Source organism: Capra hircus, chromosome 2 (genome assembly GCF_001704415.2).
Source record: "Capra hircus breed San Clemente chromosome 2, ASM170441v1, whole genome shotgun sequence".
NCBI lineage: Eukaryota > Metazoa > Chordata > Mammalia > Artiodactyla > Bovidae > Capra > Capra hircus.
The window spans coordinates 74,720,608-74,743,514 of NC_030809.1; the positions used below are offsets into that span (position 1 = coordinate 74,720,608).

At 36.5% G+C, this 22,907-nt stretch overlaps 1 protein-coding gene across 1 annotated transcript in view; it reads right to left on the reverse strand.

Annotated features, from left to right (window-relative positions):
• The window catches only part of MCM6 (minichromosome maintenance complex component 6), a 36,613-nt gene that overhangs the window by 12,174 nt on the left and 1,532 nt on the right, over positions 1-22,907 (reverse strand). The window contains exons 2-13 of the mRNA XM_018062374.1: positions 19,348-19,494; positions 18,084-18,194; positions 16,806-17,055; positions 14,635-14,800; positions 14,221-14,366; positions 13,284-13,434; positions 10,571-10,712; positions 8,243-8,384; positions 7,424-7,531; positions 6,223-6,378; positions 4,306-4,434; positions 2,419-2,580 (exon numbers count right to left, since the gene is read on the reverse strand). Coding sequence (XP_017917863.1) covers positions 2,419-2,580; positions 4,306-4,434; positions 6,223-6,378; positions 7,424-7,531; positions 8,243-8,384; positions 10,571-10,712; positions 13,284-13,434; positions 14,221-14,366; positions 14,635-14,800; positions 16,806-17,055; positions 18,084-18,194; positions 19,348-19,494 — 1,810 coding nt within the window. The remainder of the gene's footprint in view (positions 1-2,418; positions 2,581-4,305; positions 4,435-6,222; positions 6,379-7,423; positions 7,532-8,242; positions 8,385-10,570; positions 10,713-13,283; positions 13,435-14,220; positions 14,367-14,634; positions 14,801-16,805; positions 17,056-18,083; positions 18,195-19,347; positions 19,495-22,907) is intronic.

A 22,907-nucleotide genomic window follows, 5' to 3' on the forward strand; every position in this document is an offset into this window, starting at 1 on the left:
CTAGAGACAGAATGGTTAGTGCTTTCTTCAAAAGTTCCCAGGTTTTAAAGAAGCTGTGTATTCCATACAACGGACCATAACTCAGACATAAAAAGGAAAGCATTCGAGTCAGTTCTAATGAGGTGGATGAACCTAGAGCCTATTATACAGAAAGAGAAAGATATACCTCCTATACTAAAGCATATATATATAATCTAGAAAGACGGTACTGAGAAGTTATTTGCAGTGCAGCAATGGAGACACAGGCATAGAGAGCAGAGACTAATGGACACGGAGGGCAGGGGAGGAAGGAGAGGGTGAGATACATGGAAAGAGTGACAAGGAAACATATTACCATATGTAAAACAGATAGCCAGTGGCGGGGAGGGCAAAGGAGGGGCAGAGAAGGGGAAATTCCCAAGTTTTTCAAACAAGTTCCTAGGATGCTTTCCTCTTAGTGACTATCAGTAATTAAAAAAAAAAAAACAAAACAAAAACCTAACTGGTCATTAAGTTCACAACAGCCAAAAACGAACACCACCAATGCAGTGGAACTAGCTGTACATTTAAAATAAAAAGCCCCACTGAGTAAAATATTGCGGCACTAATGCAGAAGAAGGTTGAAAGACCAAAGGAACAGAAAAAAAAATTCAGAAGGAGACTTTAATAGGCACAAGAATTTAATATAAAATAAAAGCATGCCAAACCGGTGTGGAAAAGATAGGTTGTTCAGTTAAGTGGTGTTGCAACTAGGAAACTAGCTCAAAAAGAATCAACTGATTCATAGCTTACATCCTACAGCAGAATACCAAATGTTTGAATGATTTAAATACAAACAATGAAACCATTCTTGAGGAATGATTGAAACATGCTTGAGGAAATCCTGAGAGAATTCTTTTACAATCTTAGACTAGGGGAGGCCTTTATAATAAAGTAAGTAAAAATAAAGAATAGGATCATAAAATAAAAGGAAGTAGAAAGGGCTTTTAAATATATGCAAAAACACTCAATTTTATTCAGGAAATGTATTTGTGTATATATGCATATTTATTTTCATATCATGTGAATTTGCTATCTACTAAAAACCAAAAAAAAAAAAGGGGAAGAAAAATCTAACAAATTCTCCAAGACTCATCAGTTCTATGACACTCATTTTAGGAAACATTACGATGGAAAAAAAAAATGGTACAAATGTTAGCATAGTTTTTAAGAATTCCCCTCCACCATGACCTATTCTTTCTCTGCAGATTCTACTACATTCTTGCTAAACTTTTTTCCTTTCACTCTAAAAATGCATATCAAAATTCCATATGCCCTTCAGTGATCCAGTTCAAATGTTGATCTCTCCCCAAACCCTCCACCTTCCTTAGGAAAGAATTCACTGATCTCTATACTCTCTGCTGATGACACTCTACCATAATAACCTCTCTCATTGTTCACATATTTAATTAAACATACGTCTTCTCCCACCAAATTATCAGCAATGGAAAACAGGGGCTCTTTTATTCATCTCTTAACCTATAAAGATGTCCATTAAATGTCAGAAGACTCAAAGAACAAGTAAGACAGTGTCAAAGTATTTTGTAAACAGTAAAGCGCTATAGCAGAGAATTTGAAAAATTAAACGAACACCTGAGAAATGAAATCTATGGGACAAAAATGTGAATGAAGTCACTACAGTGCTTACTTCTGGGGAAGGGTGTAAGTGAACTTCCTAAGATGTTGTAAATCTGTATTCTGAGCTGGGTGGCCACAAGGGTGTATGTAAAAAGTCAGAGCTGTACAGTCTCTTCTGTGAATTATACCTCAATCATACTATTTTAAGAAAAATAGCCCAACTCTTTCCTCAAACAAATCTTACACTGTTTAAAAATATAGTTATATAAAGCAGGGCTGGTTTGCATGAAGCAGTGATAAGGGTATGAATATCCTTCCATACCGCTCCCCATTTACTCCCTAAATACCCACTGACATACCTGTAAAACCCAGGGCTCAAAGAACAATTTAATATCCACACATTATACAAAACTAAGGAGGTAAATTCCCTTCTTAGGTGACTGGGGGCAACATTATCACATTTGTATCCAATGCCCAGAAGCCTAGTATACTGTTAAGGTTTAAATGGTAAGGATTAAACATTGTAAGGTTTAAATCTTTCTTGAACAAATGGCACTAATCTTGAAATCACCTCTATTTGTACTCTATAATCTATGTCATGATTATCTCATTAATCTAACTACTACATTCAATAAATGCTTGACAGCAACGTTCTTTAAGGGAAAGCCCCCAGGGTCAGGAGTCATGTATTCTATGAGAACTCAACAGTTATATAAAAGTAAATCTGCAGTGAATGCTAGTATGTTCTATACCGAAGATAAAAACACACTTAAAGCCAAATATCAATTTCTCTTTCCCATTATGTTAAAGTGACTTTGATACCTCATCACAGCAGTGCATCCGAGCCATTGCTTCAGACAGACGGATCATGCTCTCAAGCTGTCGCACTGTAATCCTCCATGAAGACTTGGTTACCCCAGAACCATCCCTCTGGCGGAGGCGTTTATACTGTTCCACAATGAAGTCCTCTGACTCTTTAGAAATCTGTTTCAGAACATTGATGAAGTCAGAGCATTTCTACTTAATGGAAGCTGCATTAAACATGAAGGTTAAAAGGTTCCCAGATGGAGATACTCTGGGGGAACTGAGAGGGTCAAGACTTTGAAACCAATGACAAGAAATTAGTACTGAAATACCTTTCAATAGAAACTAATACGAAGGACTATGAATTCCATGCACTAATTTTACAAATAGGAAGACAGTAGAGTTAGTATTTCAATATGTATGTAATAGCCACTCTGTGGCTTCTCCACATTCTGTTGTTTCAGTTAACCTATGGTCAACTGTAGTCTAAAAATACTAAATAGAAAATTTCAGACAGAAACAATTAATGTTTTAAATTGTGTGCTGTTCTGAGTAGTGTCATGAAATCTTAGTAGCTGTCCAATGTTTCACCTAAGATGTGAATCATCCCTCTATTCAGAGTATCCACAGTGTGTATGGCACTTGCTTATTAGTCAGTCAGTAGCAAACTCAGTTGTCAGATCAACTGTTACGGTAACACAGTGTTTATGTTCAAGTAACCCTTTTTTAACTTACTAACGCTTCCCAAGCACAGGAGTAGTGATGCCAGCAATTCAGATATTCTCTTATTGCGCTAACTTATAGAAAAAACCATAGTATATATAGTGTTTGGTTTGGTACTGTCTGTGATTTCAGGTATCCACTTGGGATATACATATCAGCTATTTCAGTAGACCTTATCATTTGTTCAATAATAACAACAAAGTAAGGCAAACTAAAGGATACTCAGTTTTTTAGAGCAAGGAACTAAGTATGTTAAGGAAGCAAGCCAAAGTTATAGAGGGACCAGGTTAGTCATGGAGAACAAATGCTTCTGCAAACAAAAGTGATATTCTACCCTTTCCTTGGGACAGTGAGACTCAATTCTGATACGGATTATCAAGTGAAGGTGTTAGATGATTAAAATCTAAGCATAATTCCCAAAAGTCAAGCCAGAAATAGTGTAGACATTTCAACAAAAATCAAATGAAAAATTTTTATATATTCTATTTTAGGAAAATGCCAAACAACATATGCATTATGGAGGGTTTTTTTTTTTTAATGTAGGTGGGAGAGGGGTTCAGGATGAGGGACACATGTATACTCATGGCTGATTCATGTCAATGTATGGCAAAAAACACTACAATATTGCAGTAATTAGCCTCCAATTGAAATAAATTAATTTAAAAAAATAACAATAAACAAACAAAAATAAACGTCCAAGTGAGCACCCTGAATCCAGTGCAGGTTTAATCCAAAGATCTACATCAATTACTGTAAGGTAGTTATTTATGTTCATTACAATGAACTAGAGGAACCCAAGGTTTTCCTCAGAGAAAGATTTAAGAGCATCTGTAGACTACTGATATAAGCATACAGTTTTAAGATTCTTAGGAATAATGATTGAAATAAAATCTAGTTTGTGTGGTTATTCAAAACTCTTCACTCATAAAAACCTTTTTATTAGCACCTAATTAGTAGAAGAAATGGAATTCTTCAGACTTTTAAAACACTTTTTCTCAAGACTTTTTGAAGAAATAAACTATTATCCACCCCTCCAAAAAATGCCCAAACAAACCCCCAGATCAAGCCAATCAACCAATCATAAAAAATCCTCAAATCGGGTTCAGTTAATTTCCAAGTAACGCATCTCTTTAAATGCCACATACTCATCATGCCTGAATACAGTACAAAAGGGCAGGTTACCTTGGGTTTAAACTGTCTTGCAAACAGAAGATACCTCCTGATATCATCAAGGGAATACACACGATCAATGGAATCCTCAATTCTTGAATGCAAGTCTACTATTCGCCTGGCAATAGCATAATCTGTAACCTAATTCCAAACAAGAAAATCACTTTTATCAGTTATAATAACATCCATTCCAGACTATCCCAGGCATTAAGAAATTATCTGTAGCATGATAACCTCAAGCTTTAAGATGCCACCATAAGATGTATTAATGGGTTCAAGTTTCTGAGGAAAGCTTAATACCGGTTTCATCCGAAATCAAACGCTTAAATGTATAGCTGTGCCTTACTCTAATTAAGACTATTCCTGAAGAAATTAACTAACTTAATTAATCTGACAAAAATAAGAGTTCTAGTGCCCTCAGTAAATGCCAGGATCTATTGCCTTTAGTGTTGCCAGGAAGCATTAATTCCTACAATCCTCACAAAAACCTTATTAGGTAGATAACACTACCCCATTTTACAGATAAGTAAATTGAGGCCTGAAAAAATTACGTAACTTGTCCAACATCACAGTAACTGAGCAAAGATTTGAAGAGTCTAGCTTCAGAATATGTCCTCCTAGACACTATATCATGCTGCCACTTATGAATATATGAGGATAATCATCATAAAATTGTTACTAACATTGAATAAAACCATACTAAAAATACGCAATTTACTCTCAAATGGTATAGAAAAAAATGTAGAGATACACAGAGCAAATGGTAAAGCAAATAGGGCAAAAACTTATGTGAACTGAATAAAGGGTATATGGGTACTATACGCATTATTGTATTTCCCACAACTTTTTTGTAAGTTTGAAATTATTTCTAATTAAAAAGTTAAAAATAAATAAATTATGTAGACATAAATATATGAAAATCAGTTAATGCCCAACAATGGGGAGTGGGGACTGGGTTAAACATTTTATATAGATTTGTGAAGGAAAAGAACTAAACCCAAAGATAAAACATGAAAACCCTCTGATAGTCACATTAATGGAAGGCAAATTTTATTTAGATAAATTTAAAACTTTACTTTAAGTAAGAGTTATGTATTTTGCCTAATGTAATGTAGGCTCACCATGCTCAGTAATTACAAGTACAGTACAATATTACCTTCTAAGGTCATTTTGCAGTTCTGCATACATCTGAGATATGCAATGTTGTTAAATATTTACATCTAAGTAACTCTAACACTGGGCTTCCCTTGTGGCTCAGCTGGTAAAGAATTCGCCTGCAATGCAGGAAACCTGAGTTCAATTCCTGGGTTGGGAAGATCCCCTGGAGAAGGGAAAAGCTACTCACTCCAGTATTCTGGCCTAGAGAATTCTATGGACTGTATAGTCCATGGGTCGCAAAGAGCTGGACATGACTAAGTGACTTTCACTTTCTTTCAACTCTAATACTAACATGTTAGAATGCAAGTAAATCCACAATTTTACATTCAGTCTTAAAACTGCTACATAATTAGAAAAAAATGTGACACATGCAATAATTTGAAAAGAAGATATAGGGAGACAAATGACTCATAATTTGCGGAAAAAAAGGAAAGTTGTTTGGTATCCGAATTCTTTTCAACCTTAATAAAAAAAAAAGTCTAATAAAAATCTTAAACGGTATGGTTGAGAACTGTTTTTTTTTTTAGAATTAAAAAGCAGCAACAAAAACAAAAAGCTTGCTATTCTTTAACACAATAAAACAGAACCATCAATTAAAGTGATTCCGAGATGCTTAATAAACCTATCTAATCCTGTACCACTCAGAGATATGAAAGGTCAGTGCCAACACATGCACCAATTCTTCACGAGTACATCTTCCAGGCTTGTCTTGATCAATTACTCAAACTGGAAATAATAAAGGAAGCTCAAAGGGACAGCTCATGTAGTTACCTCATTACATTCATCCACAAGTATAAAGAAGAGATCAAATCGTGACATGATAGGAGCTGACAAATTTATATTCTGTTTCAACGACTTTGATCTGTCGTAGTGTCCACTGATGGGGTTTGCTGCTGCCAAAATGGATGTCCTGGCATTCAGAGTAGCCTGACCACAAAAGGAAAAAAATCATGACAGGTTTAAAGAAAAATGGAATGGCATAGGAGAAACCTCAACATCATTCATAATTAACGAAAACCAAAATAATAAGATATCATCTTTCACCTACTGAATCATCGAAATCAAAGTCTGATATAGCAACAGGTATCCCCATACGATGTTGCTGGTATGATGTATATGCCCTTTAAGTCAGCAATTTCTTACTAAGAATTCATTTTGCAGCTAGATATAGGAAGAGGCGTACAATGCTTACAATGTTGTTTGTAATAAAGAAGGCTGGAAATGACCTAAACATCATTCTTTTTTATAGGAGCCTAATGAGTCAAACTGGGGTATATACAAGTGAAAATCATGGAGTAATAAAAAATCAAAGTGGATCTAATATATACTGATACAGAAAGATTACCAAAATAAAATTATAAAGTTAAATGAGCAAGGAGTAAAACTTTATGTGCGTTATGCTTATTTATGATAAAATATTCCTAAAAGGGACATAAACTCAGCAGACACTTCTGAGTATCTATTGGTGCTGGGAGGAGGAGATTTCTCTTTTTAATTTATATTTACCTGTTACATTTTTCTTAACTATTTGAATGTATTACTTTTATTTTTAAAGCTTTATTTCTCTCTAATGCTAATCATAATATTGTACTTATTATTTCCATTTAAATGATTTGTCAACTTTATTTCTGTTACAACTGGAAGCACATTTTAGCAAAGACTACAGAGAAGCTTTGTGGAAATTTTGAAAGAGCTAAAAATTTCACCAGTACTTCCTCTACTTTGTTTCATAACAAATTAATTTTAACAGTACCTTTAACAGCACCTGTAATTTGTAGTCAAGTGCTCTACCCCTGAGCTATGCCCCCAACACCTGTAATTTGGATTAATAAGCCTCAGGGCTGTGTTTTCCATTTCAATAAACAGCATTTCATGTTGAAGTAATGCATTTTATCCAAGTGATCATCTCCAGAGCTACACTAGTCTACAAGGCTAAGGCATGATGCAGTGGAACAGAAGTGGACACACATACCTTCACTCCTGCTTTGGTGATAGAGATGGTTTGCTGTTCCATAGCTTCATGAATAGCAACTTGATCCCGCACATCCATCTTATCAAATTCATCAATACAACATACACCCTGTAATCAAATAAGCCTGGCATAAGAAACTTCCTTTCAGATGTCAAAATGGCAAGGAAACTCAAAGTTTGCTACCATAGTGACTTTAAACTACTAAGGTAAGTAAGCAATACCAATTCCCTCTACTAGAGTAAGACAGTACATGATCCCCAAGGGAACCATACAACTTTCAACTCATTTTAAACTCTAGTTTGCCCTTTAAACTAAGGGCAAAACTAAAAACAGGCAGATACTTATTGCACTTCTATTCAACATCAAAATGTTGTGTAAATCTCAGGGTCAAAACATTCTTGATCACTTCAGTGTTGATTTTAGGCTCAAAGTGAAGGATGAAGTTGGAACATAATGTCTGTATCTATAGCTACAATTTACATGCCTTCACAGATCTAACAATAGATCCATGACAAATACATGCAAAATGCAATAGATATACTCATAGATGTATCACAATCTAGAAAGGAAAAAGTGCTGAGACATACTAGTCATAGCAAACAACAAGCTCAGGGCAGGCAATATATTCTACAGAAGTTTAGAAAGTATTGACTAATGATGATAATGCCCATTTCTAGATTAATAAAACCATAAATTATTTACTAAAAGTATTTTATTTTTTCTTGAAAAAGAGCACCTTAATAGGAACTTATAGGTCTTTATTGATAGGGTAGGGGATATTCTGATTTCTTTCTATCTAACCAGGTAAAATGTTCTTACATTATCAGCCAGCATCAAGGCTCCAGCCTCAATGACAAACTCATGAGATTCTTCATCTCTCACAACAGCAGCTGTTAAGCCAGCAGCACTGGACGCTTTGCCACTGGTGTAGACAGCTCTGGGACTGAATTCCTCTACGTGCCTGTTCAAGGTTATCATATTCATTAATATATGATTATAAAGCATCCTTTTCAGGATTATCAGCTTGATACAGTTTACATCAAGTAAGAATTTAAAAGAACATTTGGAAAAGGCATTAAGAAAACACAGTTAATAAAGATATATGCCATAGATCAAATAGAAAGTCTTTTCTCCTTTGGTCTTCTGAATAGGCTAAATCCATTCCTGTCAAAGGACGATGAAATTCATACACAACAAAAACATCAATTAATAGTTTGGTACCAGTAACCTATTAGAAGACCTTGCATTTAAAAAATGAAAACAAACAAACAACAACAAAAATAGATGTGAAATTTATTCCAAAAAAGGGAAGGTTGGCTTAATAACTAAAAAGCAATAATATGCCATATTAAAAAAGATAAGAAGCATTATAATAGATGTAAAAAAATGTGAAAAAAGCTAATACCCTTTCATGATAAAAACTCAACTAATTAGAAGAGGCTTTCCCTCAACCTGCTAAAGGGCATCTATGAAAACCCACAGCTAACATCATACTTACTAGTAAAAGACTGATTGCTTTTCCCTTAAGAACAGGAATAAGACTTAGGGTCTATTCCTGCCACTTCTATTCAACATTACACTGAAAGATTCAGCCAGGGCAATTAGGCAAGAAAAAGAAAAAGGCACCCAGATTTGAAAGAAGAAAGAACTATCACTATTTGCATTTGACATGATCTTGCAGACAAGTTAGATCCACTAAAACACAACTAGTAAGTCCACTAAAACAGTTAGAATAAATCAGTTTGTGAATGTTGCAAGATAAAAGGTCAATAGTTGTATTTCTAAACACTTGCAACAATCCAAAAATGAATCAAAGAAAACAGTTCCATTTATATTAGCATCATAAAGAATAAAATACTCAGGAATAAATTTAATAAAAGAAGCACAAGCACATACACTGAAAACTACAAAGCATTACTAAAATTAAAGATGACCTAAATAAATGGAATGATAACCCACGTTCATGGATCAAAAGACTTAACATTGTTAAAAAGCAAATATAATCAGGTACAATACACTACTGCTCAGAGGCAACACTGTAGTACATCTTTTGTGGTGGTGATAGGGAGATGGGAGGTAGGAGCAACAGAAATGGAGAAAAATAAAGAGAATTCATTTAACACAGGACTATTATCTTCAAACCTAGAACTCAGTCCATGATATACTTGAAGGAAATAATATTTAATTATAAAACTCCAGCTAAAAATTTTATGTTCTAGAACACTGCCATGTTAAAAATTTCCCAAATAAAGGAAAGGCAGCTTGATACAGTATGAAGAACACATGCTTTGCAATCAAAGGCTGAATTCTAATATTCTTGGCTTGAAGCCACCTGTCAGCTCTAAGGAATTAGACTATTTACTGAGACTTAAGAGTTTTGTTTGCCTCCCTGAAAAAAAAGACAATATTATATGCCTGTCTGAATGTTGGTAGGATGACTAATACACATATACAGACACACACAGCATCAAGAACACAAGAGGTGCTCAAAAACTGGTTGCCATATCTTAACCTCTAAGTTTCTTAAGTCTGAAAGTAAGCAAGTACTTACACCTTTTAAAAATAAGCAGAAACTGCTAAATTCATATTGGTAAGTTCAGCACAAAATGCCTCATCTTTATCACACTGTTTTTGGAAACTGTGTCCTGTGTAAGAACCGTGAAGACATTTGTATTCTTAATCTCAGCAATCCTATGCCTAGGAATTTACCCAAAGGAAAATAATAAAATAAAAACTTATACACATTATGATGTTCACTGTATTTGATCATTAAAATAAGTTACTCTGTTAAATTGTCTAATATCAGGGTAGGGGAATTATCTTTTAAGCTATAATATGCCAACAAAAAACAATTGTGAAAATAGAGAAACATTGAAAAGTATTTAAGGTATTAATTAAAATTAAAAATATGCATGCTGTGACTTATAACCATGGAGATATACATATATTCATACATTCAAAGAGTTTCATACAAAGATTAAAAGAATTCTGTGTGGGATTGTAACTACAATTTTTACCTATTCCAAAATCTGTAAAATGCTGTTACATTCTCCTTAGCAAACTAACGTGTACTTTAACCTGAGAGAGTTTTTGAAAGCCTGAAACTATGCGTGTTGTTTTCTTTGTTGTACTATCTTAGGCACTTACTTGAGAAACTGGCTCTTAGCCGTACTTGGGTCACCAACAATGCAAACATTTATATCCCCTCGAAGAGAGGTCCCTTCCCCTGTTGTCTTTGGGACACCACCAAAGAGCATCAGCAAGACACCCCGTTTTACTTCATCATTACCTGAAATAAAAACCCAAAGTGTTTTTCAACACGAGTTTAAATAATTTCACAGGACACTACAAAGGCATGTTTACCAACCAGAAGAGCAGAGGCAGCTGAACCAAAGCTAAGACCAAAGTTAAAATATCTTCCTGGTTCCTCATCTTGATCTTGGTTCTCATCCTATGAATCTACAGTCACCTAATCACTATAATAATACCTTCACCTGAAACAGATGCTGATGCTCACCATTCTAAGAGTCTTTCCTTGTCTCTAAGTCCTGCTTCCTATAAAGTCTTTCCCTATGTCACGGTCCTCAAATCTCTCTCCCCATAAATAAACTATGTCCACTACAGCCTACCATATTCGCTAGTTCTTTCCAACTGCAGGTTATATAGTTCTATCAAGAGTTTCAGGAAATGATCCATGACTTACCTCTTTTGTATCAGGAATAGTGACCCAAAGCTAAATATAAATACAAGCTAATTGAACTGATACGGATTAGGCAAGATGCTGAATGCGATCTACAGCTGCTTCTAAAAACGGTTTTTAAATACAAGAAGGAAATGAACAATTAAAAAAAAAAAAGACAACACCAAATTTTAGAAATTTGATATTGGAAGAAACATTCTTCTGTCTTAATTATTATGACCTTCTGTGAATGCCATCAACGAAATGCTGGCACAGGTACACAAAGCACTCCTTAGAAGCAGAAAATTTAAAATCCATTCCAAAACCAAAATTTCTCTGACTTATAACCTGTATGAAACAAATGCGTTGGAGGTGTGGTAGTTTAAAATAGCCCACAAATTCTTTGATAATCCTCATTTCTAGATGACAGCTTAATTTTCCTCTCCTTCAGTGTGGCTAGGCTTAGTAACTTGGTTCCCACAAATAGCACATGGTGGAAGAGAAGGTGTAAAACTTCTAGCACTAGGTCTCGAGAAGCATTTTGCTTCCTCCTGGCTCTGCTCTCCTGGACTGCATGCTCTGAGGGAAGCCAGCTGTTGTGCTACGAGGACACTGAAACAGTCCAGGGAAGAGACTCATATGGTAAGGAATTGAGGCTTCCAGCTAACAACAAGCACTGACAGATAAGCAGTGAGTGCATCCTTGTAAGTGGATCCTCCAGCTCAAGTCAAGCCTTCAGATGACTACAGCCCTAGCTGACACCTTGGCTACAAAATCTACAAAGACTGACCAAGACCACACAGCTAAGTTGCCCTCAAATTCCTGATCTACAGACAGTATGAAATATTGCTTGTTGTTTTAAGCCATTAATTTTGGGATAATTTGTTATGTAGCAATAGATTAATTTATGGTGGGGGAATGGAACAGTATAAAAATTTGATACCTACTCATTCTAAGACAGGAGAAGGCAATGGCAAACCCACTCCAGTACTCTTGCCTGGGAAATCCCATGGATGGAGGAGCCTGGTAGGCTACAGTCCATGGGTTCGTGAAAAGTCAGACACGACTGAGCAACTTCACTTTCACTTTTCACTTTCCTGCACTGGAGAAGGAAATGGCAACCCACTCCAGTGTTCTTGCCTGGAGAATCCCAGGGACTGGGGAGCCTGGTGGGCTTCTGTCTATGGGATCACACAGAGTCGGACACGACTGACGTGACTTAGCAGCACCAGCATTCTAAGGGAGGATACTCTAAAACCCACAAAGGATTATTAATATTAAGGATTTCAGTTCAATTTCACTGACCAAATATTTAAGCAGAAAAAAAGGTTAATTTTCAATGATTAAAAATACATACCTAAGACAAATAACCATAATCTTATGAACTCTTGCCTTTACTTCAACTGAATATGGAGGGATGGAAAAAAAACAAAGCATGAGATCTGAAAAGTTAGTCATATCCTTCAGTGTGCAAGAGATTTAATGACAGTGAGCAGCTAGCAACCAAGAGCTAAGAAAGTGTGAAAGCAGAAACCACAAGGTATAGGCACAGTTGTTCAGTCGCTAAGCCGTATCTAATTCTTTGTGACCCCACGAACTGCAGCACGCAAGGTTTAGGCACAGTACATATAATCAAAAAAACAATACGAAATCTCTTCCCATTGTGAAAACTAACAAGAAAAAGAGATCAGGATGTTAATCTGGCATATTAAGAATATACTTAAGTGCAGTTCTGTCCTAAAGCCAGAAAAAGACTAAATGATTTTTTCTTTTTTCAAAAGAAAACTGGCAAAATACACACAACATAAAATTAACCACTGCAACCATTTTTAAGGGGTTCAGAAGGGGTTTAAGTACATTCATTTACTATCTTTTACAACCATCACCCATTCACTTCTAGGACTTTTCATAACACCAAACACAAATTCTATCCATAAACAATTCCCTATTTCTCTCCTCAGCAGGTAATCTTTTTCTACTTTCTCTATGAATTTACCTATTTTAAGTATCTCATCTCAACTGGAATCATGTAATATCTGTCCTTTTATAAATGACTTTTAAAAACCCCTTCTAAACCCACTAAAACCCTTTTAACATCTGATTTGTTTTTAAGAAGTCACATGTTGCTGTTTTACAAACATTACTTTGACTTCAAGCTTATTTCACAGATAGACTTCTTACCATGTATAGTAGGGAACAGGCTTGTACAAAGATTGTGGTACAGATTTTTATCTTGACTCATTTCAAACACTTTCTCCCACTCCTTCACAGTCATTTGGTTCTTAATGCTCTCAGCTGTCTGTTCCTCATCTCGGAGCTCTTTTCCTCCAAACTGAGGGGGAGAAGAAAGGAAAAAAATGGTAGTATAGAAATAAGTCAAAATAATGTGAAAGAGAAGAAACATCACCACAAACAAAATACATCCTGGGAGGTCAAAATCTGTTGCCTGTAAAGGTCTTTTTAAAAAAAATCTTCTAACCAGAAAGGCCTAAGTTAGCCAAAATACCAAAGAGCTTGTCATCTGTCCAGTGATTTATAAATAACAAAAAAAGCTACCACCATTGTTTTGCATTGCTATCTAAATGAATCCAGATGCTCAAGAGATGAGCCATAATAAAATGGTAATCATTGTTACGAAGATGAGAATGAACAGAATATTATGTTCACTCCTCATTTCCCAACACTGGACTATTTTCCAAACTTTTTCTCACTGCTTTCCCATCCTGCAAACAAAATTAAGTTCTCAACCACTACAATACCAGGGAGTCAATCACTCTCAGAAAGAGTAATTTATAAGCTATTGCCCAGATTACGAAATTTTTCTATTTGTACTTTCTCAAGGAGTGTGACAGAGGAACTGTAACAATTAAAAAACAAACAAGACCACCCCCACCTCCAGAAAAACCACCATTAATAATAGCACCAATACGCTTAAAGCACTGAACTTGAACACATAAAAATAAGACTTTTCCTTAAGGTAAGGAAAACAATGCATGAAAAAGTCTGGTTTTAGAGCTAAAGAGCAAATCTCAACCCAAACCTTTGTCTTTAACACTGAATTTGTGGCAGCCTCAGGTAATGTCTTTCTTAAGCTTTGCCATTCTACTAAGACACTCACCCTTGGGTTGGTTGGTGCAACACAGCAGGCAAGAAAGACTAGCCTGTATGAAAGGTCTCTAACACCAAGGGCCCGGAGACCTCGAACACCTTCTGTCTCATATCCATCAACACCACTGACTCGGGAATCAGTTTCTGCGCGTGCTCCTGAAACATTGAATGACAGGTTGTTTCACAGCTAGATACTGAAGGTACTGATAATCAGAACTGCTCAGATAAATAAAACCAAAAAAATCTAAAATTTCATTTAGGCTTTGGAATTTTCAGAAGAGTAGCAAAACCAGTTAGTCTTTGTTATCATTATAGTTCCTTGTTCACTCTGATTGGTAGCCAAAAATAAGACAAGGAAGAGGCAAGAAGCTAGATGTTCTGCAATAACTGAGAATTTGTTAAACCTGAGCCACAGATTACTGACCTGGTGTGCTAAGCTTAGACACGTCAGGCACAACAATCAGCGTCCCTGTAAAGTCACATTTGTCACCAGCCTGAGCTGACTCCACAGCTTCAGCCCTCAAGATCACTTCTAAACTGCGGGGGATACTCCCTCGAGGAAGCTCAGCTTGAGTCTCTTGAATACGAACCTATAACAGAGACAAATAAGTGGCCAAGGATGAGAAGAGATCTCTTTCAAGTGCCATGTGATCTAAATTAAATGCACAAACATTGATATATCCTAAATTATCTTACCAGTCGGCAGACTTTTGACATGCGCCAACATTCATCTTAAAAAATTCTTTTCAATTTGGTAAGAGATTACGTCTACTTAAAAACTGCAACTTCACTTTTATTCTCATTCAGTTCAGTTCAGTCGCTCAGTCGTGTCCAACTCCTTGCAACCCCATGAATCGCAGCACACCAGGCCTCCCTGTCCATCACCAACTCCCGGAGTTTACTCAGATTCACATTTGAGTCAGTGATGCCATCCAGCCATCTCATCCTCAGTCGTCCCCTTCTCCTCCTGCCCCCAATCCCTCCCAGCATCACAGTCTTTTCCAATGAGTCAACACTTCGCATGAGGTGGCCAAAGTACTGGAGTTTCAGCTTCAAGATCAGTCCTTCTAATAAACACCCAGGACTGATCTCCTTCAGAATGGACTGGTTGGATCTCCTTGCAGTCCAAGGGACTCTCAAGAGTCTTCTCCAACACCACAGTTCAAAAGCATCAATTGTTCGGCGCTCAGCTTTCTTCACAGTCCAACTCTCACATCCATACATGACTACTGGAAAAACCATAGCCTTGACTAGACGGACCTTAGTTGGAAAAGTAATGTCTCTGCTTTTGAATATGCTATCTCATTAAACAACACATATTTTGTTCTCTTTGTTGAAATTTACTTTAATTATGTGTTTTGGGTCCCATTCTCCTCTAAATTGTCAGGGAAATTTTATGAAAATTTTCACATCTAGTATACCCTCCACCTCAATGCAACTGTTAACATTACTTAAGATACACATATTTTTACTAAATTATTTGAAATAAGTTGCAAAAATCAAGATATTTTACCCCTAAATATTAAAGCACTCATTTACTAAGAAGACAGTCTCCTATGTAGCCACAATGCCATGAATCACATCAAGGATTTAAGTATTTAATTCCATGCCTTCTATTATCCAATCTACTTTTGTATTTCCCCAATTGTCAAGCATGTCCTTTATTACAGCTGTTTCCCCCCTGCCAACCTAAATTCATCTTTTGATATTTGGTTTTTATATCAAGTTCTTTATCAGATACAAAGCATCTCTTTCCCAAAGTTGTGGGTAAAGTACAGGCTTCTTACTAACCAAGTATCAAAATAATACAAGAAAACTAAGTAAAGACTAAAAGTTGAATTTAGCATTATTTATTTTAGTCTGGTTCTCATTCTCCTAGTGCTTGAGCTGCTGCAACTTTTCTTTCCTCCTTGCATATTCCAGAGTTACTCAGTCCTGAAGAGACTTAGCCCCTTCATTCTTAACTGCTACCATCTATCTCTTGCCCAGGTAACCACAACTGCCTGTTAGTCTCTTTGTTAAATACTATCTCTGTCGTCCCATTAATCTTCCTGATACAAAGAAAAATAGACGTCCTCTGAAAACGTATTCCTCTTGCTTTTCAAAACAGGTCCAAACTTCTCAATTTGAGGATCCAAGCACTTCCATGCCGCACATCAAATCATCTCTCAGACGATCTCCAGTTTGGTTCCTCTACTTTAATCATGATAATCCCCATAGCTGTTGACAAGCGTGCCCATTTTCACCTGTCCTTTTACTTATGCCTTCCTCCTCCTTAACTGCCATTTCCAAATCTTTCTACTTCTTCAAAGTTTCCATAACTCTAACTTACAGTGATAACTAATTACTGTTTATTCTTTGACAAATATGTTTTATGTTTCCAATCCAAGTTATTAAAAGTTAGAACACATTTATACACTGATAATTGAAATTTGCCTGACAAATTTTTAGCTTAAACTTGTAGTCAGTTTTTGTGTAAGTCATGGATCTTTAAGCAATTACAACACTGCCTAAGTTAAGCTTATAATAATAATTACAAGTGCCTAGAAGTGAATTATTAGCACAGGCTGAATCTGATCTAAACAGAATTAATACCTTTTGAAAATCAACAAATCTTGATTTATTCGTATCCAGCAGGAATCTCCGTCTGTTGGCACACACTGGATTTCGACAGATGTTTGGCTGTGTGTATTTGAACTGCTGTTCCACATCCTTGATCACCGTCTGACAGTCCAGGCACAGGAAAGTTCCGCTCACAAGCTCTGGGTGAACTGGGTGAGTCCGTACCACCTGCCCACTGATGCGAGTAAGCAAACCAATTCTGGATGAGGTGAGCTCTCGAATTCTGTTTAAAGAAAGATACTGCGTTACTAAATGTTCATTTCCAAACTAAAAATTTTCACTTTTAATGAGAGGATATTCAAAGATAATTTATGCTTAAAATAATAAGAGACAAGGTATTCTTTAGACTCTCCTGAAAGTGATTTAGTCAACATGCCCATTCCTGAAGTATACTGTACATGCAGCCACAACAAAATACATAAATGAAAACAAACAAAACACCTAAGCAAAGGACATGAAAGAAATGCAATTACAATTATAAAACAGGGGCCTCCCAGATGGCGCAGTGGTAAAGACTGTATGCAGTCAATGCAGGAGATGTGTGTTTGATCTCTGGATTGGGAAGATCCTTTGGAGGAAGGAAATGGCAACCCGCTCCAGCATTTTTGCTGGAAAAAGCTCACGGACAGAGGAGCCTGGTAGGCCATAGTCCATGACATCGCAAAGAGTTGGACATGACGGTGTGACTGAGCACACACACAAAAATATTTTCTGCTTACCTACATTTCTAAATAAGTATTTTCATAGTACAGTTGTCATGGGGGAAAACTTGTCTGTTTGAACTTGAAGGTTTAGAAAACACTTTATTTCAGAAACTCATATTAAATAACTCGGTAACTTTATAAGTAATTTTAGTAGTTAAAGTTTTCAAAATAGCACTTTAATTTCCTCCAATAAATTTATTCTTTAAATAATTGCTAAAGAGGAAAACAGTTTAAAAGTTATGCTATTGAAGCTCTTGACAATTCATTAATTTGTGACTGCTCTCAATTTTCATATTTTCTCTCTAAACTAAGCTTTCATCTAAACATCCCTTAAAAGGTGTCCTAAAGTATTATAATCCCTAGAAATGACTTCACCTAACTTATTTCCCTTTCCATTTCCCTGGAAATACAGATTTTCCTGCAACTAAATGTTCTGGATAACTGGGTATAACTCTTTATAGATGTAAGACTACAACCTTCTGAGCTTTCTGACAAGTGATAGGTGTACTATTCAATGAATTCTTTTTCCTTTCAAAGAGTTTCTTACTTGTGTCTGGTAGGTAGGTCTTGAAACGCAACATAAAAATCCTTGGCAAGAGGGATCTCTTTACGGTCTTTGACAAAAGTTTTCAAGGCTCGACATAGGTAAGGATAAACTCTGAAAAGCAAACAAAAAGAAAACCAATTTATAACTTTAAGAGGCTTACCAAGCCCTCTTTCCCCTTTCATGCTTCCCAATAGCTGAAACTAAGGAATTTCACCTGATTACAACCAAGCTTTAGAATCTAACTATGCAGGACCCTTCCCATTTGGTGTCAAGACCTAGTATATTCTTCCAGGTTTTAATTCTTGATTGACAGGAAATGGATAAGGGTAGGTAAGGAATCTGTACTGACGTGAGAACAAGTTGGCAGAAACGTTTCACCTGGTTGGTTAGGTGGGTGCGTGCACGTTCCCTTGATTTAAGTTTTAAACAGCTGCAGTGGCTTGGTTTAAGCAGTAGGATCTGGAAGTCCTCTGAAAGATCAGCTACTCTCAGGAGACAGAACTGTGCGGCATAGTCTGTGCATGGAGTATGGACATAGTGTTTCTCCCATCAGCCCAATTTTCTACCTCCCTCTCACTTGTCAGGACAACTTTTCCTACTACATACTTTCACAATAAACTCTGCTGCTTATCCTTCTAGTCATTCTTGATAGTCAGATAAGACTAGAAACACTGAGATAAATCCATCTCCCAGTCCACCAGGTGAAAAAACAGGACTGTGACTCCTTATTCCTGGGTCTTCATTTCTCCTTCATAACTGTCCACAGGGTTTATTTTAACCTGATTTTATTTATACAGATAGTCACATTTATTTAATCCAAATGCAGACAGAATTTTGTGTACAAAGAGGTTTCTTGCTTTACATAGCAATCAAAAGCAAATTAAAAGCCTAATGTCTAGCTTCTGCCCCCAAAATATCATTCAGCTTTTAAAATGTTTCAAGGGATTTTATTTAATACAGGATGGGGAATGGATTAAATGAATGACAGAGCAATAGCACTGAATGCCTGACACAAAGTAAGCAATTCTCTTAACACTTGGAAAAACTATCAGTAGAAAGCAGAGATTTTCAATATCTGCATGTGAAAAATAGTCAACCCCACAAAGGCTTAAATTAGTTCAGAGCAGCATTAAAATAACCACTGGCTGTAAAAAAGGGCTTCTGTGACACCTGTCCTCCCTTTATCCTCACAAATTAACAATTCCATTCCAACAAGAGCTGGCTTCCCAGGTTCCATGTCTACTTAAAGATTAATATACCATACCTATAGAACTCCTCTTGAATGGTGGTAGAAAGTTGCTGGTTAAATTGCTCCAGGTCCACAAAACTCACAACCAACGTGTTTCTCTCAGGACGAATTAACTCCTCAGCTAACTGCAAGTACTTAATTTCTCCATCGCTGTTCTGAAATCTGCAGATACATACAAATCAGATTAAACTGAAATTAGGCAGTAAAAAGAAGAATCTGAATGCCTGATAATTCGGTGTACTGGTTAAAGATCATCAGCTTTAGGGCCAGAGAGGCCCATTTTAGTAGCTGTATACCTTAAGGCTAGTTACCTGTCTTCTCTAAACATATCCCTCTTCTTCTTGAATGTAATAATAATGAAAAAGATTAGAACATGATCCTGTAGAACTGTGAAGATTAAATGAGAGAATGCCTATGAAATCTTTTGTACAAAGTTGGGAACATAGAAAAACTAGGTCTTCAGATTTAGATCTGAACACCCCCAATATTTATTGATTTAGCTGCATCGGGTCTTAGTTGTGGCATGTGGGATCTTCACTGTGTTGTTTGGGACCTTTCATTGCAGCACATACTCTCCAGTTGTGGTGTGCCAGCTGGCTCAGTAGTTGAGGCTCGCAGGCTTAGTTCCATGGTATGTGGGATCTTAGTTCCCTGACCAGGGATCAAACCCACATCCCTTGCATTGCAAGGTGGATTATTAACCACTGGACCACCAGGGAAGTCCTAAATCTGAATTTCTTGATCTAACATTTCCCAATCTTAATTGTACATAACAACAATAAAAGAACAGATAGCATTTGTTGATTAGAAAATATTAAATAAAAAAACTCAGGTTATAATCCAAAGATTTAATTTCTAAAGGGAAAACTGACAGATTAATTGCTGATTTAAGAACAATATCAATAAATACATGGAAACGAGGTGCTTCAGGGCTCAAGACCCCAGGGAAATGAATACGTACATACACACAAAGTAAAGCTGGGATGTTTTTTCCTAACAAGTATCATACTAACATATTTGATTTTTATTCTTTTAACATAACCATGCAGGTAGTTTTGAGGAAAACTAAATTCCTCCTTCAAATACAGCATGTTCTGTTTAATACATTATGAACATCTCTCTGGAAAGCACTATGCCAGAGGTACCGTAAGTTGGAAATAACAGTATTGCTCTTCTCCTAGGGTTGACACTCTCATAGGAGACATTTCTATTAAAGAGCGGGATAAGACATCTAAATGTCTAAGACAAATGAATAAACAAAATGTTTATTGAATCTTTTTTTTAAATTTATTTTTAAATTGAAGGATAATTGCTTTACAGAATTTTGTTGGTTTCTGCCAAACATCTACTTGAAATCAGCCATAGGTATACATGTGTCTCCTCCCTTTTATCTCCCTCTCCATCCTGCCCCTCTAGGTTGTTACAGAGCCCCGGTATGAGTTTCCTGAATCATACAGCAAATTCCCATTGGCTATCTATTTTACACATGGTAATGTAAGTTTCCATGTTACTCTCTTTGTATGTTTACTCAATCTTAAAACAGGATATTCTGCAATGTCTCAATGTGAATGAATCTTGAGGACATGGTGCTATGTGAAATGAACCAATTCAGTCCAGTCCAGTTCAGTCGCTCAGTCGTGTCTCTTTGCGACCCCATGGACTGCAGCACGCCAGGCTTTCCTGTCCATCACCAACTCCCAGAGTTTACTCAAACCCATGCCCATTGAGTCAGTGATGCCATCCAACCATCTCATCCTCTGTCATCCCCTTCTCCTCCTGCCTTCAATCCTTCCCAGCGTCAGGGTCCTTTCAAATGAGACAGTTGTTCGCATCAGTTGGCCAAAGTACTGGAGTTTCAGCTTCAGCATCAGTCCTTGCAATGAATATCCAATTACACAAAGACAAATACTGCATGATTCTACTTATATGAGGTATCTAAAAGAGTCAAGTTTGGGAATTTCCTGGCAGTTCAGTGGTTAGGACTGTGCTTTCACTGCTGTGGGCCCGGGGTTCAATTCCTGGTCAGGAAATTAACATCACACAAGTCATGGGGTGAAGCCCCCCCAAAAAGGTTAAATTCATAGAATCAAAGAGTGGAATGTTGGTTGGAGGAAAAGGAAAATGTGGAGGTATTACAGGCAATAAAAAATAAAAATTATTCAGTCGATAAAAAGAAATGCATCTGAGTTGATACTAATGAGATGGATGAACCTACAGCCTATTAAACAAAGTGAAATCACAAAAATTGTTTATTAACGCATATATACTAGAAAGATGGTACTGATGAATCTATTGGCAGGGCAGCGATGGGAGACACAAAGACAACAACTTGTGGACACAGTGTGGGAAGGAGAGGGAGGGACAAACTGAAAGAGTTAACACTGAAACATACATATTACCATATGTAAAACAGATAACAGTGGGAATTTACTGTATGATGCAGGGAGCTCAAACCTGGTGCTCTGTGACAACCTTGAGGGGTGGGATGGGGTAGGAGGTGAGAGGGAGGTTCAAGAGACAGGGGACATATGTGCACTTACGGCTGATTCATGTTGATGTATAGCAGAAATTAACATAATATTAAAAATAAAACATAAATAAAAATTATGAAAGTTAAAAGTTTCAGTGAAGCAAGATGGATAAGTTCTAACAGAATCTACTGAACAACAATACACTGTACAGTTAAAATTTTGTTAAGAGGGTAGATCTCATGTTAAGTGTTCTTTCCACAATTAAAAAAAAAAAAGGTGAAAGAAATGTGACAGGTGAATATAAACTAATTTTGCCTAACAGGAACACCTAGAAAGGCTTTACGCATATAACAGGTGGCAGTGGAATTTGGCCTGGAAGACTTAAAATCTGAAAGGAAAAAATGAGTGATAGATAGACTGGCTACAGATGTTTCCAAGTATGTGACAGTCAGGAAAGGTATGGGAGGACTGTGGATGATGACAGAATGGTTGTGGAAGATGAAACTAGAAAGGGCAGCTGTGAAGAATTTGGACTTTATTTCATAAGGAATGGCAAATCAAAGTTGGTATTTTGAGAGGGAGTTAACATTTTTTTCTCAACAAATACAAGGATTATTTGTCTTGTTCACTGTGCCCAGCAGTTAGCTGCAAGGCAAACTACAAGGAAGTGAAGGTAACTATATTATTTGTTAATATCAAACATAGTTGAGGACCTTTGTAAAGTGGTATTCTGGCTAGGTGGGGTTAAGCATAGGATTCACATTCAGATGAAATAGCTGGCAGTAGATACACTACTGGTAATGGAAAATGGCAGCCTGGGAACATAGGGGAAGAAAGGATTGGGACTGCCTGAAAGCTTCATAGGGTTTAACAAACAGGTATGAATCTTTCGCTAGGCTTCCAAGGACGAACAGCTATCAGGCAGAGAATAACATTATGAAAAGTAGGGAAATATAAACTGTGGGAATAAGTATATCAGAATTTCATTTAGACAGCAGAACTATCAACAGTAAAAGTGAGGAAACATCCCATATGTCCATGGATGGATGAATAAACAAATGAAACGTAGAATAGACATAATGAATACCATTCGCCCTTAAAAAG